Below are 15,527 nucleotides of genomic sequence, written 5' to 3' on the forward strand. Positions count from 1 at the left end.
TACAGCTGCAGAGATCAAGCACAGAATGTCATTGCCTATGTTAATCTTTAAATTAACTACTGGATATAACTAGGTGACTCAAGAAACAATTCCCTTCTTTGCCCTTTTGAAGACTCCCTCATCTCCACAGACGATTGGAAGTGCCCAGATGCTGGCCTCTAAGAATTGTTTTCAGCTCTATATCAAAGTTATACAAGATTCCTGAACAGACAATTTGTACGATGTGTTGCCAATAAAACCAAAGGAATTATTAGAAGGTTAAAAAGTCAAACATTTTAGAAACTACATTTGAGAATTTCATTAATGAAGTGGTGATGTTGCGGCCCGAAGGCAGAAGTGGGAATTGACAATCATTCCACAGATACACACGGCTCTGAAGCAATGAAGTAGGAAATTCCATGTCATGTCAGTCAGAGCCACTGAAATAAGCCAAAAAAATGTCGAATGACGTTTCTTTTATCAAGACCGGAGGATCAGAAAGCTAGGACTTAGTAGATTCCCAGTCTGAAAAACAGTGCAACACACTAGGAACAGGGCAACACACTAGTCTTTTCACTGAAGGAGTCTGTAATCTTAAGAATTTGACAGCTTGTATTCAAAGGGTCACACCTTCCTTATTCAGGAGCTCCCTTACTACTGAAGTTTTAAACTATCCTGAAAGCTGTTTCTTACATTACTACTTGCAATTCAGAGTAGATTAAGTACAAATGCAATTGTCAAGCATCAATATTCAGCGACCTCAAGTTAGAACAGGAAAACAGTCAAGCAATTTTTTTCAAGCTTTTGCTTTTCAAGCTGTCAAATTTAGATTGTTCTGTCTGATTTAAAACTAAAGGACCCCACCACCAGTGGAAAACAGTCCCACTGCACCAGAAAAAGTATATTTCCCCTTAAATCTCATTTTCCTTCTCATGTAACTATATTAAGAAATTGATTGAACTGCTCCACAAATCAATTACTGCACACTGCCGAGTCTTGTGATCATGCAAAGGCTGTAATAGCCAGTGTTTCTGTCTTTATACATTCTTAAATTAAATGTCAGCCTAGAGGAAAACAAGTTGAAATATTACCCAGGTTGCATGTGTGCAAGTTAAAAGGAACAACATTCACACTGTATAATTTTTTTTACAAGAGAATGTGTACTCTATCTGATATTAACATATTCAGCCCACAAGTGTTATTTTACAAATATAAAAGACATCTGAAAGATCACTTCTGCCCTAATTCATATTCACACATTACACCCTTATGCATAGAAAAGTACTCCAGAAGTTTCACAACCTTCCAAAACTTAACACTCCAATGTAAACCAACTTAGACTTACTATACCCTATTGATAGATTCATCTTCCAGAGAAGGCAATATGCCAGCGTATATAGAGGATGCATGTATAAGACTACAGAAGCTCTGCACACGTTGTTGCCTTCAGATCAACTGGCTATAGATAGACCTTGTTCAAATTATGCATTTACCAAGTATTCTATTTACCCCAGACAAATAAATTAGAGACTCAGGGCAAGTACAAAATGCACCAGGTGAATGGGCAACCAGCTGCCATCAATCCCAGTGCAACGAAGGTATTTCTTTCCATAGATTAGAACAGCGCCCATGGGTGCAAGGGTGCCTGGTGATATGTTCCCTTGCTCTTGCTTGTCTCACAACCATCTCTCATCTATCAGAGCTCAGCTGATTGGCTCCTCTCTAGATCCTCACGCACACCCTTGCTCACAGTGTGTACCTTTTAACTCAAAGCTCCCCCGCCCACTAACGGAGTCTTATTTCAGACCAGTTTATCTATGTGAGCCACTCTTCTCACCAATGAAATTAATCAGATTAAAAGTTTTAAGGATGACCATCTTGATGACTGTTCACAAACTGGGATTTTATAAGATACCTCCAGTTGTGGCAAACCTGAAGAAGACATGCAACGTCAAGCCTCATGCTAATCTGGCAAACTGCATCTTGCGTGTGGAAATGCCCAGTATTTTTTGATGGACTCCATCACAATGGTGGCCATTTTGTGGTGCCCTCCCCACTACTCCCTCTCAAAATTCTAGAAATGCCCACATTCTCAACCAAGTTGGGAACTCCATGTCAGAAAAGTCACAGGAAGAGACCAAGATGGACACATGAACACACTGGAAGCTGTCTTATACTAAGCCAGACCCTTTGATTACTCAAGGTCAGTCTGACAGGCAGTGCCACGCCACAGGCTCAGGTAGAGGTTAGGGTTAGGATCAGCAGGACTAAGTCAATCAAGGCAACAAGGCACCTGTGTCTGCTATCCTTCAAGTGGTCATCTGTGCAAGCACTATAAAGGGAACTCAAGCCCACATTAGAAGTGTGGGAATTATTTAGTGCTTTATTTTTCTGTAGAAATATTATTTCTAAAGATCCACTGTTTCATAATATTAACAATGAATGGATGCCATTGCCAATACAATACAAAGCAACATTGGCAGTTTCACCATTGTAATTAGTGTTTTTATGTGATTATCCCTGAGATTTGTGCGAGAGAGTACATGTAAGTTTTATTGACTTGCATACAGAGAAACAGAAATAAAACCACAAGAAATAATACGATCAAACTTTTAAAATCAAGTTATGAATTCACGGTAAAATAAAAAACCAAGTTGTGACTGTGGACAAGAGAAAAATTCTGTTGAAAAAGAAATGTCATGGATCTAATTGTCCACTTACCATGCAGAAGATGTGCTAAAATGAGTGTGTCAACTGTTTTCGCTGCCTGCGGTTTAAAGAGTGCAAGGGAAACACAGGCTACACTGTATTTAAATATTTACAGGTATTGCCAACAAAAATAATTTCCACATAAAGATTTGAATTTGTTTGAACATTTAAACCACCCTTGATTCCCCCCCCCCCTTCTAATCATATTCCAGTTCAAGTTTTTGTTGCTACTGGGACATAAACTTAACATGAAGTACCCAGTATCTGATGAAAGGAGCTTTGACTATAGAAAATTTATACCCTAGAAAATCTTGTTGGTCTTTTAGACGCCATTAGATTGGAAACTTCTTCTTGTATGTAATTTTAATATATAACCTGAAAGACGTCTCATACTCCAAAACGAAGATATAAACTAGTGTCTTACATGGAAAACTGCACTGTCTCCCCCTCTCTCTACGCAATGTAACCCTGAAAAAACCAAACAAGTTTCCTGTACTATGTGAATACACAAGAAACCCACTTCATACTGAATCAGATTGCTGGTCTAACAAGGTCATTATTGTCTAACCTGATTGGTAGCGGCTTCTCTCACTTGACCTACTACCTGAACTGGAGATGCTGGGCACTGAACCAGGGACCATTTGCAGACAAAGCAGATGTTCTACCACTGAGCCACACATTTCATAAGGATGCAATGTACCTGAGTCAAGGATCCTGAAGGACTCCAGATCATAAGAACAATTCCGTTGGTATGGTGTTGCTCTTTTTTTACCCTCTACATTATCTGAAACCTTGAAAAGCTCAACAGCAGCATGATGTAGTTGTTAAGAGAGGTGGACTCTGATCTGGAGAACCAGGTTTCATTCCCCACTCCTCCACATGGGTGGGGGAGGCTAATCTGGTGAACTGAATTTGTTTCCTCACTCCTACACATGAAGCCAGCTGGGTCACCTTGGGCAAGTTAGATCTCTGTTAGAGATCTCTCAGCCTCACCTACCTCACAGGGTGCCTGTTGTGGGGAGGGGAGGGGATTGTAAGCCGGTTTGAGTCTTCCTTGAGTGGTAGAGAAAGTCGGCATATAAAAACCAACTCTTTTTCTTCTTCTATTCCTTGTATATTTTTAACAATTTTTCATATTACTTTGATATCCCCTTGTTCCAAATTTCATGTTCTGCCCACCCCCCAATAAATTCTGATTTATGAAATTTCCAGTCCATTTAAATCAAAATTTAGCCTCGGATTCAATCTTGGACTTCCTGCATGTGACACAGATGTCTACCACTGTGTCACAGCCCTCCTGGTAAGCACGTATGATTTTACCAACATCATAAAAGAAATTGTTAGTTTCTTTCTAGGACTGCGACAGGTTATTTTAAGAGAAAAGAACATTTAGATCAAGTAGATAATTTAAATTTCTTCTCTACTGGTCCCTGTTTGGAGTAACTCCTTAAGGCAAATACCTATTTCATAAACCCCAAAGCATTCAGAGTGCCTCAGAGTACAAACAGAAACTCAACACCCCTGGGTCTCATCCAAGATCACAACTGCCCAGTGGAGTTATAAGAATGCCTCCCACAGAGTTAAACAAGGTCCTTATTGTTCCCAAGAAAGTATCCCAAAAGTACTTAGTTTCATGTTCTTTTACTAGCAAACTTATTTTTAGGGCAAACATTTATTCACAGTCTGGCTAATAGACTTATCTTTATTAGGGTCTTGTCTGACATTCCAAATAAATGGGGGGGGGGAGAAAACAAATTTCCTCCTATTTTGTTGTCATGTTTCTTTCCCTAACTGCCACCTGGCTCTGACAAAGCTGGCAAGCAGTCCATAAGACTTGAAAGAGAAACTGGTAGATCAAGAGAAGGAGTCTCAATTAAGAGTACGTAAAAATCGTTGCCTTTAAATTCTATAAAGTTTAATGGAATAAGAGAGAAGCATTTCTATAACTTGCAAGAGCCATGACTTTACACAAGATCGGTCCACCATTACTTATTATTTATTAAAATGTATACCCCACCTTTCTCCCCAATGGGGAGCCAAGGCGGCATTACATCGTTCTCCTCTCCTCCATTTTATCCTCACAACAATCCTGTGAAGTAGGTTAGGCTGAGACAGTGTGACTGGCCCAAGGTCACCCAGCAAGCTTCCATGGCAAGAGTGGGGATTCGAACCCGGGTCTCCCAGATACCCATCCAACACTTAACCACTACACCGCACCGGCTCTCAATGTGTGAATTACAGAATGAGGTATGGTTTAATACTGCAAAAACAGTAGTACGAGAGCTTGTAAAAGGAAGATTTAAAAGGCTGAAACAAAGAGATTTTCCAAGAAAAATGTCAACAGGCTTTCCTATTCAGCTCAGCATTCATAACACACTCACTGCTATGAAGTGTACTATTACTACAGGTCAACTCAGACTGATTGGGCCCATGTCAAAAGAGATAGCTACCTTTCATAAGTCAGTGCCACTGCAGAGAATAATACACCTGTCGTGTGGAGACTTCTCCATGCAGCGCATTATTTGTGTATGTAGTGGCCCTCTGCAGATTGTTGGGTTTTTTTGTTCCATGGCCTGTCTACACGCTCGTTCTCAAACATTTCAAGCAGCAGCCTATGATGGCAAATCACGCAGACTGGGACAATTTGCACAGTGAGCTACGATGCATGAACAAGGGTTCTCCGCTCAGGACAGATGCCATGCGCTGGCCTTTTCAAGCAGCCTGCACATGGCAGCAGCGCTGCGTGAAGCAGCTGTCAGACGGACAGCTGTAACAGCTTCAGTGGTCAGGAAACTTCTGTTACTATTTCATTAAGTGAAAACGTTTTGAAACAGAGCCTCACAAACAATTGCCAGTACACATTTCTTCAAGGTGACAGGTGCTGTGCTACCATACACAGTAACTTCACTGTAGTCAAATTTTCATCCCAAGGCATAGTTGCTCCATTATCTGATCTACTTGTTTTTCCCACATAAGTTACACATATAGAGATGCAAAGGGGGAGAGGGAGGGGAGAGAGAGCAAGCTCTTTTTAGCCTAATACTAATTCAAGTATTTTATTTTTAAGGGGCTTTTGTAAATGCAGTTTTCAAATAAAGACCATAATTGGGGGAAATATGAAAAAGGTCAGACAGTTACTACCTCAAAGATTTAACCACCTATTCAAATACAAAGTAGCTTTATGAGGTACCATTTGATTATATTTATTTACTTTATAGCCCATCTTTCTTGCTGAAACTCAAGGCAGATTACACAGCATAAAACAATACAATCTAATGGCAGACAACATCCAACAAAAATGCAATAGGATTAGGTTTACAAAAATTAGAAACAATGCAAAACAACAACAACCCCACACCCTATCAGACACAGTATTTCATAAACAATGCAAAAAGGTGGAATTTGCTTAATCCTCTAGAAGCAGCTAATGGAAACTAGCTTATTTGACAATGATAATCATTTGATTGGTTAAAATATCGACTGAATGTCTAAGTGTAGCATTCAGGACAAATAATCAGATGAATTTTCAGAGGACACAATGATCCAAGATTATCACATGAAACTCTAACAAGAGATTCAATGCTAATGCGCATATCTGTCTTCAGAAGATATGATTATTTATTGAAAATAAAAATCAGCAAACTTGGGGAGCAGTTCTGGCTAGAGCCTAACCCTGAGACAGAATTTCTAGGGATGAAGTGTTCCTGTTTAGGGACTACTCAGCTTTGGGCAGTCGGTACAAGCAGCTCAGAACTCTGTTTTTTTAATAAAAGAAAATACTGATTATCAGACTGTCAATATGTTTTATGCACTCTAGCAACAAAGTGACAGTGCCCACGTTGGTGAACCTTTTTTTTGGGGGGGGGGTCAAAATGGTTTACAAATCCCAATCCCAAAGTATAACAGAGCTATATGATTGCTGATCTTATGCGTCCTGAATGCCAAGTTCTTTCATGGGAAAGCTGTTTGTGTAAATATGGCCTTAACTGGACAAAATACAACAGTAGTTTAATTGCTTCTTTTGGTAAGATTTGACATTTGGATTAGTAATAATCGTTCAGATGTTTGTGTTCCTACAGATCAGTGTAACAAACATTAAAATAAAACCATATTTCATAAAAAGACATAAGCTGTACTCCTGGATTTACATTAGGCCTCTTCTTTACTCCTGCAAACTGTTGCTGCTATAGCTGAAGGTGCCAGGTTTTTATTGTTGTAAATGTAATTTATGGATGACTTTAAACTGTTTTAAAAGGTTGTGAGCCACTCTGAGCCTAGCCTTGGCCAGGAGAGAGCGGCCGATAAATCATCACCATCATCATCATCATCATCAATTATGTGATCATTCTGGGTTTAATTTTATACGCTGCTCATAGTCAGAAGCACTTCCATTAACATTGTTGGAAAATTGCAATGCAAGAACTTGCAAGTGTTTTAAGGACTCCCTTCACACGTTTAGATATATTTCCTAGAAGCATTTCTAAATAACTCTCAAAAATGTGAACACATCAAGCTACAAGTTTCCTAACTAATTATGCATTAATGATGGTCTAAGAGCCCCTTTGAGCCAACAATTTAGGAGAAAATGTTCATTGCTCTTGATCAAAGGATTCCAAAGCAGATACAAACTGATCATCTATTCCAAGCCCCTATTCCCTAGATAGGAATGTATTAAGAGCTGGGTCTCTTAACACATGCTTGTGCACAACCTTTTCTTCAAAGCCTCCAAGTGTAATCTCTACCCAGTATCCCTTGGGTAACTGCTCAAAGCTACAGCAGACAACACGGATTCTGGAGTTTTAGAATATCCTTATAGATAAAAAGGTCATTTACAAGCTCCATTCCAATTTCATTCTATGCTTATGTTCACAGTGAAAAATGTCTGGAGATATGAATCCACATGTTTGCACTTAAGAGGGTCTCAAATGTAAGCTTTAGATCTTGTCTATGTTTTTTGTTTCCTTGTAACTCACTTTAGGTCCTGTGGGAGAGAGGCGTGATACAATTTTTTAGAGATAAAGAAATAAATATAACTACGCATAACTAATAAGTGTTGTCTCTTTGATGTAGTGCATAATGTGAGACTAAGGCTGGAAAACCTAGGTTCAAAACGCCACTCAGCTATGGGGCTCACAAGGCAACCTTGGGTCAATCACTTTCCCAGACTAACTTCCAGGGTGGTTGCCAGGATAAAATGGGGGAGAGTACCATCCCGACCTCCTTGGAGGAAGGGTGGGATAAAAACGTACTAAACACAGGAATTAATTACTGGTAATCAGTCTTCGTCAAGCCCAGCCCAGTCCAGTTGAGTCCTGGAACCTTAGGGGAAGACGCCTCAGAGGTAGCTGAAGACTGACCTATCCCTCAAACACGGAGGATAAGGGGGGATGTCCAAACTGCAAGTTAAACACTAAGAAGTGCTAGCTAGAGTTTTCTCTAGGCAATCCTGCTACATTTCCCCTTTCAGTAAGTTACTTCCAAACTATCTGTGCTTCCTGAGTAATTAGATGTGTGTGGGGGGGGGGGGGCTGCACCATAGCAGGAAAGGGAAGATAACAAGCTGACAGAGGTTTTGGGTGTTGTGTGTGTTTGTGTGTGTGTGTGTGAAGTGCCGTCAAGTCACAGCCGACTTATGGCGACCCCTTTTTGGGGTTTTCATTGCACAAGACTAACAGAGGTGGTTTGCCAGTGCCTTCCTCTGCACAGTAACCCTGGTATTCCTTGGTGGTCTCCCATCCAAATACTAGTCGAACGTTTATTCCCAATACTAACTCTGTTGTCACTGTAGTGCTGGAGGCAAACACCTAGCCTTCCCTTAAATTTAGGCTATTAGCTTCCAGAGTTAAATTCCACTACGGTAGCAACCCAGATCCAGAACATTGGCTCTTTAGGACAAACCACACACAACTCTGTCGACCGATATTCAGATTTGAATATGCTGCTATAAAAAGTGTGTAGGGTATAGATTGGGGACATATGGACTAGAGGAGGTTTAGTCATCCTTTAGTGACATCTACTTAACCAAAATTTCTACTATTCCTGCTTTAAATCCAGTGAGGGGGGGATAACAGATATGGGTATGTGCCTTAAAAAAAATTCCTATCCAGAGTTTACCACAGCTGGTGTGTGTTTGTGTGCTTGCACTTCCAACTTGGGTAAATGGCACCAAGGGAAGAGAAACTACCCTCCCCTCAGTAATACAGCCCAAACCCATATTAGACACCTCAAAGATGCTTTATTCAGCTCAATTATACACCTGGGGATCCGAACATGGACCTCCAGTATCATGTGGTTCACCCTACTGGCTTCAATTCTGACTCTGCTTATGAGCAGTAACATTCCAATTGAATATACACTGTAGTGGAGGCAAGAAAGTCTGCAATCAAATCTAGAAGTATCTTTACTTAGGAATAAATCTTTCACTAAGCAACATTAGCACACATTTGAGGGATGCACACAAAACACACTAGGTCACTCAACCAATGGGAAATCAAGAACAAGGTGCATGCTTCCACCCACTCACGCCCTTCTGTTCTGGGCCACAAATTCTCCAAGGCAGACATCAATTACAAAACCTCCCCCTTAACCAAGATGTAGACATAGATTCCAGCTGGACTTCAAAATTAATTTCCAGAGGAATCCTGGTAAGCTTTAACCCCACTGCTAGTGTTAACAAAGGACTTGCTTGTGGGTATTTGCCTGAATCTTGTACCTTAACAATTGTTAAGCAACCAGGGAGTATTGCACATACATCAGCCAAAGTAAATTTTCCAGTTAGGTCATAAAATATCTGTGTCATGATGGAGACATATGTCTGTACATTCCACTTTAAAGAATATTACTTCACAATGAAAAGAAAGTAAGCCAATCTGATTTATTCTCATACTGCAAATTTCTTCCTTGCATCTCCATTCTTCTGAATTTGCCGACAGCAGCAAGCAGTCAAATCCCAAGGTTCAACAATCCTGAAGTGAGCAAGAGCTCTCATGTCTCCTTTTCCTCACAGAACTATTACTGATTTCTAAGAACAGAGATTCTCTGATTAATAGCTTAATTACTGAATGTGTCCCAGAAACTAGAACAAAGTAATTACAACAATACCTTGTGTTACTCCATTCCAGAGATAGGGTATGTGTGTATTGGCCTTCAAGTAATAAAACTCTCAAGTGGAACACAACAGCACTTAAATCTCAAACACAGAACAAGGTTTGCTGGTTTATCAGCAACAGGCCAAGCAAGAGAAAACCAATGTCTCAAAAAGTACCACATCTTATCAGAATCCAACACAGGGCCATGGAGGGGCCATGGCTCAGTGGTAGAGCACCTGCTGGGCATGTAGAGGGTCCTAGGTTCCATCCCCGGCATCTCCAGGTAAAAGGACCAGGTAGTAGGTGATGTGAAAGGCCTCTGCCTGAGACCTCAAGAGTTTGAGATGGTTATGTCCTATTTAAGTGGAAATATTAGACAAGTAGATATGTGGAATTGGATGGAAAGATAACAGTCAGGGGTAAGTGAGACAAAGCCAGGTGATACAAAAAGCCGCTGGATTTGTTGAGGTTACTTAGGGACAGTGTACAAAAATATTAAAAGAAAGACAGATCCCCAGGGGATCCCAACAAAGAATAGGAAATCAGAGAAAGTTCCTTGGTGGAAGTGTTAAATGAGCAATCAGATAGGTGCAAAGACAACTAGCTGAAGACAGATTCAGGGAAACTAACGTGTGCAGGGAGTCAAGTGGGACTGTATCAAAGACAGAGAGGTCAAGGAAAATGAGGACAGACTGGAGACCTCTGGTTTTGGCAATGACGAATCAGTGATTTTGGTGAGGAGCTTTTCAACTGAGTGCAGAGGGATGAAACCCAGTTGTAAGAGGCTAAGAGAAAAATTGGAGGAAAGTGAAGAAAATAGGAGGAAGCAGCACCATTTAATAAGTTTTGAGATAAGAAGGAAAATTGGGCAACAGTTGGAAAAGAAGCATGGATTGGTTCTTAAAACTGGGGAGGGGGGGCATAGCATATTAATGTTGCAGGGAAGGAGCCAGAGGAGATCGATTAGTTAAGTGGTGGAGAGGAAGGACAGCGGTCACTGAGGTGTCAAGCAGACATTGGAAGGAACAGAATTTAGGGTCACGCGAATTTAGGGTTCAAGTTAAGAGGGCAAATTCATCAAGTGCTGCTGGCTATAGAGGAAAGAACAGAAGGGCATGTAGGAATAGGGAGAGAGAAAAGAAAAAAGTAAGATGGTGAAAGATGAAGAGAGTTCTGAGTCACCAACTTCAAGTTCTTCATGGAAGAAAGCAGCAAAGTCTTAAGCAAAGAGTAGTGATGAGTGAGCAGAAAGGACAGTCCTTAGCAGAGCATCAAAAGCTGGAGAGGAGCTGTGGATCAGAGATGAGCAATAATGTTACCTAGCCAGGCAGAAGGCAAATGAAAAAGTGGAGGGTACATTTAAACTGGACAAAAACCAGCCAGCTCTTCTGTTTTCCTTCAGTCATTCTGCTGCACAAGGACATGAGCAAAGGTATCAAACGGAGGTGCCGAGCCAGGGTGATGACTGCGGCAGCTAGTTCATCAGGTGATTTCCCCCCTTTGAGTTCAGCCTGAGAGAACAGAGATTTACAGAAGAAAGAAGAGTGGACAAAGTTTCTAAGACAGTCACTGAACCAACTGACTCCAGGTCACTGAAGGAGCATGGACTGTATGCAGTGCTGAGAGGGGTATTCCACCGCAGAGGTCAGGCACAGAGAAGCTGTTGAAGATAAGATCAAGAATGCAGCCAAGGCACATTCAGAAAACTAGTGACAAACTGCATTTTTGAAAATGGGAAGTTTTCCATGGGAAACTTTCCATCCTACATTATTGCTACCCCATTACAAGAGCCTTGATGGTAGGCCTTTGAATATTCACATTTTTATATTATCTATCACTGGTGGGGAAATAGGAGTTCAACTTTTTGGAAAGTTTTCTGAGTCAACTGAAGGGGAATGTCACAGGCTAATTCTAATGTAAACAGAGATGAGGCTCACACCTCTGAATAGTGGCAAATGTCTCCTTTCATTTTACATAATTATAGGATACTAACACATTAAAACTAGCTATCATTGGAGATCCTTGTTTGTATGAGATACAGCAAAGAGCTGACTGACAAGGGTGGAGAAGCTTAACATTGAAATTCTACAGATCAAGAGTAGATTTCCAGTGGAAGGACAACAGAAGGACAGCAAACCACCAGGAACAAAGTATAAATAAATATGAAAAGGTGATGGTGGTGAAATTATGTTTTTCATGCCAACCTCTTCATCTACAGTGTATAATAGGTGTATTACAAGTGGGGGACCCACAAGGACTTGCAGTGGGCATCTCATTTTCCTCTCCCCCAATATTTCCTCTTTTCCTTTCCTGAAAACCTCATGGCCTCTCCCCTTTTCCTGCTTTCCTTTCCTTCCCACCCGCCAGCCTGCCAGCCTTTCTCTGCCCCCTAACGTCAGCTTTCCCTCCTTCCACCCCCCTGGAAGGCTCTCCCCAGAAGAAGCCTGGCTGAGATGTGTGGCGGACGCTGGGCTAAGCTGTGTGGTGCCAGCCAGGCTGGGTCTAGTTGCACAGGGGGAACCCTGCAAGGACTTGTAGAGAGCACCTTATGTTCCCATGTATCTCCCTCCTCACACTATTTTTTCTCCTCTTAGAGCCCCCATATCCTTAACTTTTCCTCTCTCCTTCCCGCCCACTAATCGCCCCTCTCCCAATCTTCAGCAGTTTTTATTATTTAGTTCATTTATACCCCCCTTTCTCCCCAGTGGGGACCCAAAGCAGCTTACATCATTCTTCTCTCCTCTATTTTATCTTCACAACAACCCTGTGAGGCTGGTTAGGCTAGAGTTGCCAGCTACAGGTTAGGGAAATTCCTGGATATTTGGGTTTGGAGTCTAGGGAGTGTGGGATTCGGGGAGGTGAGTGGCTTCAGCAGGGATACAATGTCATAGAGTCTACCCTTCGAAGTAGCCATTTTCTCCAGAGGAACTATCTGTCACCTCAAGATCAGTTATAATGTCAGATCTCCAGGCTCCACCTGGAGTTTCGCAACCCTACATTAGGCTCAGAATATATGACTGGCCCAATGCCACCTTGCAAGCTTCCATGGCAGAGGGGGGGATTTTATCCTGGGTCTCCCAGATTCTAGTCTGAAACTCTAACCAATACAACAGGAACCTATTCAGCAATAAGTGCTTTGGCACCAGTTCTGCTCCCATCCATCCCAGACTACTCAGAGACCTACACTGACTGGATCAAGCACAGATAGACTACAAGATGGACAACCTGATCTTCTTCCTACTGAGTATTCTAAATGACAGGGTTCCTCATATCTCACAAGGCTACAACCTGGCAGTTGCAAAGATTCTCTGTGAATAATTTCCATCTCCATACGCTGTGCAAATGGGAACAGTGCCTCAATAGCGGAGAGAATTTCCCCAAATATGATGGGGGAAATTCTAAGTAATCGAAAAAAAGCAACACCATCTCCCCATGCTCTCAAAAATTATGTTTAACTCCCCTGTAGCTGTAAGTTGTATACAATGCACCAGGAGCACAGAAAAAGAGTTCAGTTATGGAGACTGAGTGCTGTTTCCTAAGAATCTCAGTTTGTTTGTTTGTTTGTTTGTTTGTTTTAAAGAAAGCAAGTTTCTAGTGTATGTGCATGGGGATGGCAGGGGCAGCGTAATATTGGGACAATGCCTGCTATAACCTACAGGCCATCTGTGACTGAAACAAAGATTTCTTAACTGGTGTAGAAGGGTAGGATTACTTATGTATGCAGCTGTAGCGGCCATATGAAGTCACCCAAACAAATCCAGGGGTTGGAACTTCCATAGATTTCAGCAGGCAAAAGGCCCATTCTCACCAATTTTCCCCTCCTGCGGCAGCCGCCAAACACACCTAAAATGCTGCTCCTGGGGGGACAGGGGACCACCAGGAATAGCTCAGTTGAAGTTGGAGAACTGGAAGTCTCTTATGAGAGGAAGGGCTCTCCCACACACACACACACACACACACACACACACACACACACACACACACAGAAATCTCAGCAGGACTCACACTTAGGGTTGTATAATTTGCTACCAGGTCTACACAGTTGTTTGGGCACCATACATACCCTATGCTCCCAATACTACACGTAAAACCAATCACGAAAATTCACCGCCTCTCTGACGAGTAAATTAGCCTATGATTACTCCAACTCCCAACACAGACGTTTCCTCTGTTTCAGGAGGACAAAACTGAAGAAAGCTTCATTGTTAATAAGATCTTCGGGTCCAGATCCTGAGGATGCCACGTGGAATAACTTCCAAATAATTCATTAAGGACTGGGATTAAGCTACTTGGTGAGCAGCTCATTTCCCCCCGCCCCTTTTAAATAGAGCCAACAGATATTTTCTATTTGTGGCCTTCTGATCATACGATGGGAAGGAAGAAAAAAAACAACCCTAGTGATTCCCTTCTTCATTGATAACTGATACGCTCATTGCTTAGCTATTTCAAAAATGCTGACAAACTCTAAAGAAAGGACACAGAATGCCAGTTCAATGCAACACCCTAAAGCTTCCCTCCCAATAGACTGTCTGTAGGGAGTGCTTTTGACCTAAATGTAGTGATCAGCAGTTGATAGCTGCATTTAGAACAAAAAGAAAGCCTTTACAGGCATTTTAGCAAGAAAGCACTAGCTTTTATTTTTCAATAAAAATACCTGGTAGTACAGACTCAAGATCCTACCATTTAAAAGAGGCCTACTATTTTAAGATTTAGAAACAGAACCTCTCTTATCAAGAACATATTTCAAGGCCCTAATTTTATACAGTTTATTTTTTATCCCCCAAACACATTTTTGAAAGCTAAAGAAATGGATTGGCTGAATGAGGTTATCTGCATGCCCAATTTGCCTAATATTCAGTTTTCTCAAAAGGCACTATATAACACAAATGAATTAAAGTGGGGGGGGGGGAATGCTTCAGAACAACTCCTTTGTTCTTTGCACCACACCGAGCCATGCCTCATATGCTGAAGCAACAGCAAGAGCTACCCTCCACTTCGCCAGGAGTATTCCCTGACTAGGAGCAAAACACTTATCATACCTAGAAAGTACTTCTTCATGTGTTCTACCCGGGCTCGCTTTTCCATCAGTTCACATTCTGACATGATAATAAGACCCCCATTTTCTTCACACCACACATGCACATCGGTGGTTAAAATCAAAAGGAAAATACAGCAGCAGGCTCACCCAAGCCCAGAGCGAAAGCCCTGGTTTTACAAGCCACAAGAAAAAGAAGAGCCCTGATGCCTGCCAGTTAACAGTCTGCTTTAAAAAACCTTTTGTGTCTGTCAAGAGGGAAGAACAAAAGGCAGAGCGGCTTTCTCCCAGCACACGGACCCCCGCCCACCTCTGCACAAGCAAAGATCCATGCTGAGGCATAAGAGAAAAGTGAGACAAATGAGCACAGTTCCACATTATCTAGCTGGAATAAGCAACCTACCTTTGATAGCTGCCTCCTGAGGCTGAAACGCTGGACCATGGTCACCCTTGTTCTTCAGACAAAGCAATGCAACAAGGGGAGGGGGAGATAGAAGTGGGGAATAAAAGACTGACAGCTGTCTAACACTGTCTCAAGCAATACATCCTGTAGTTTGCCAGACAGATAAGACCAAGGACATCCCCCCTGTTCTTAAAACTTCAAAATCAGTTCATTGTTCTTTTTTTTAAAAAGTCCATGAAACATGCAGACAGAGGCAGGGAGGAGGGGCAGAATCCTGGAGCTGCTCGCTCTGTGCCAAGCTTTTTAGCACTTC

General features: G+C 41.7%; 1 protein-coding gene across 1 annotated transcript in view; it reads right to left on the reverse strand.

Moving 5' to 3' along the window:
- Positions 1-15,305, reverse strand: part of TMCC1 (transmembrane and coiled-coil domain family 1) — a 101,432-nt gene extending 86,127 nt beyond the window's left edge. The window contains exon 1 of the mRNA XM_056855364.1: positions 15,215-15,305. Within this exon, the coding sequence (XP_056711342.1) occupies positions 15,215-15,253 (39 nt within the window). The 5' untranslated portion in view covers positions 15,254-15,305. The remainder of the gene's footprint in view (positions 1-15,214) is intronic.
- Positions 15,306-15,527: the final 222 nt, after the last annotated feature.

This window comes from Euleptes europaea, chromosome 1 (assembly GCF_029931775.1).
Source record: "Euleptes europaea isolate rEulEur1 chromosome 1, rEulEur1.hap1, whole genome shotgun sequence".
In the NCBI taxonomy this organism is placed as follows: domain Eukaryota; kingdom Metazoa; phylum Chordata; class Lepidosauria; order Squamata; family Sphaerodactylidae; genus Euleptes; species Euleptes europaea.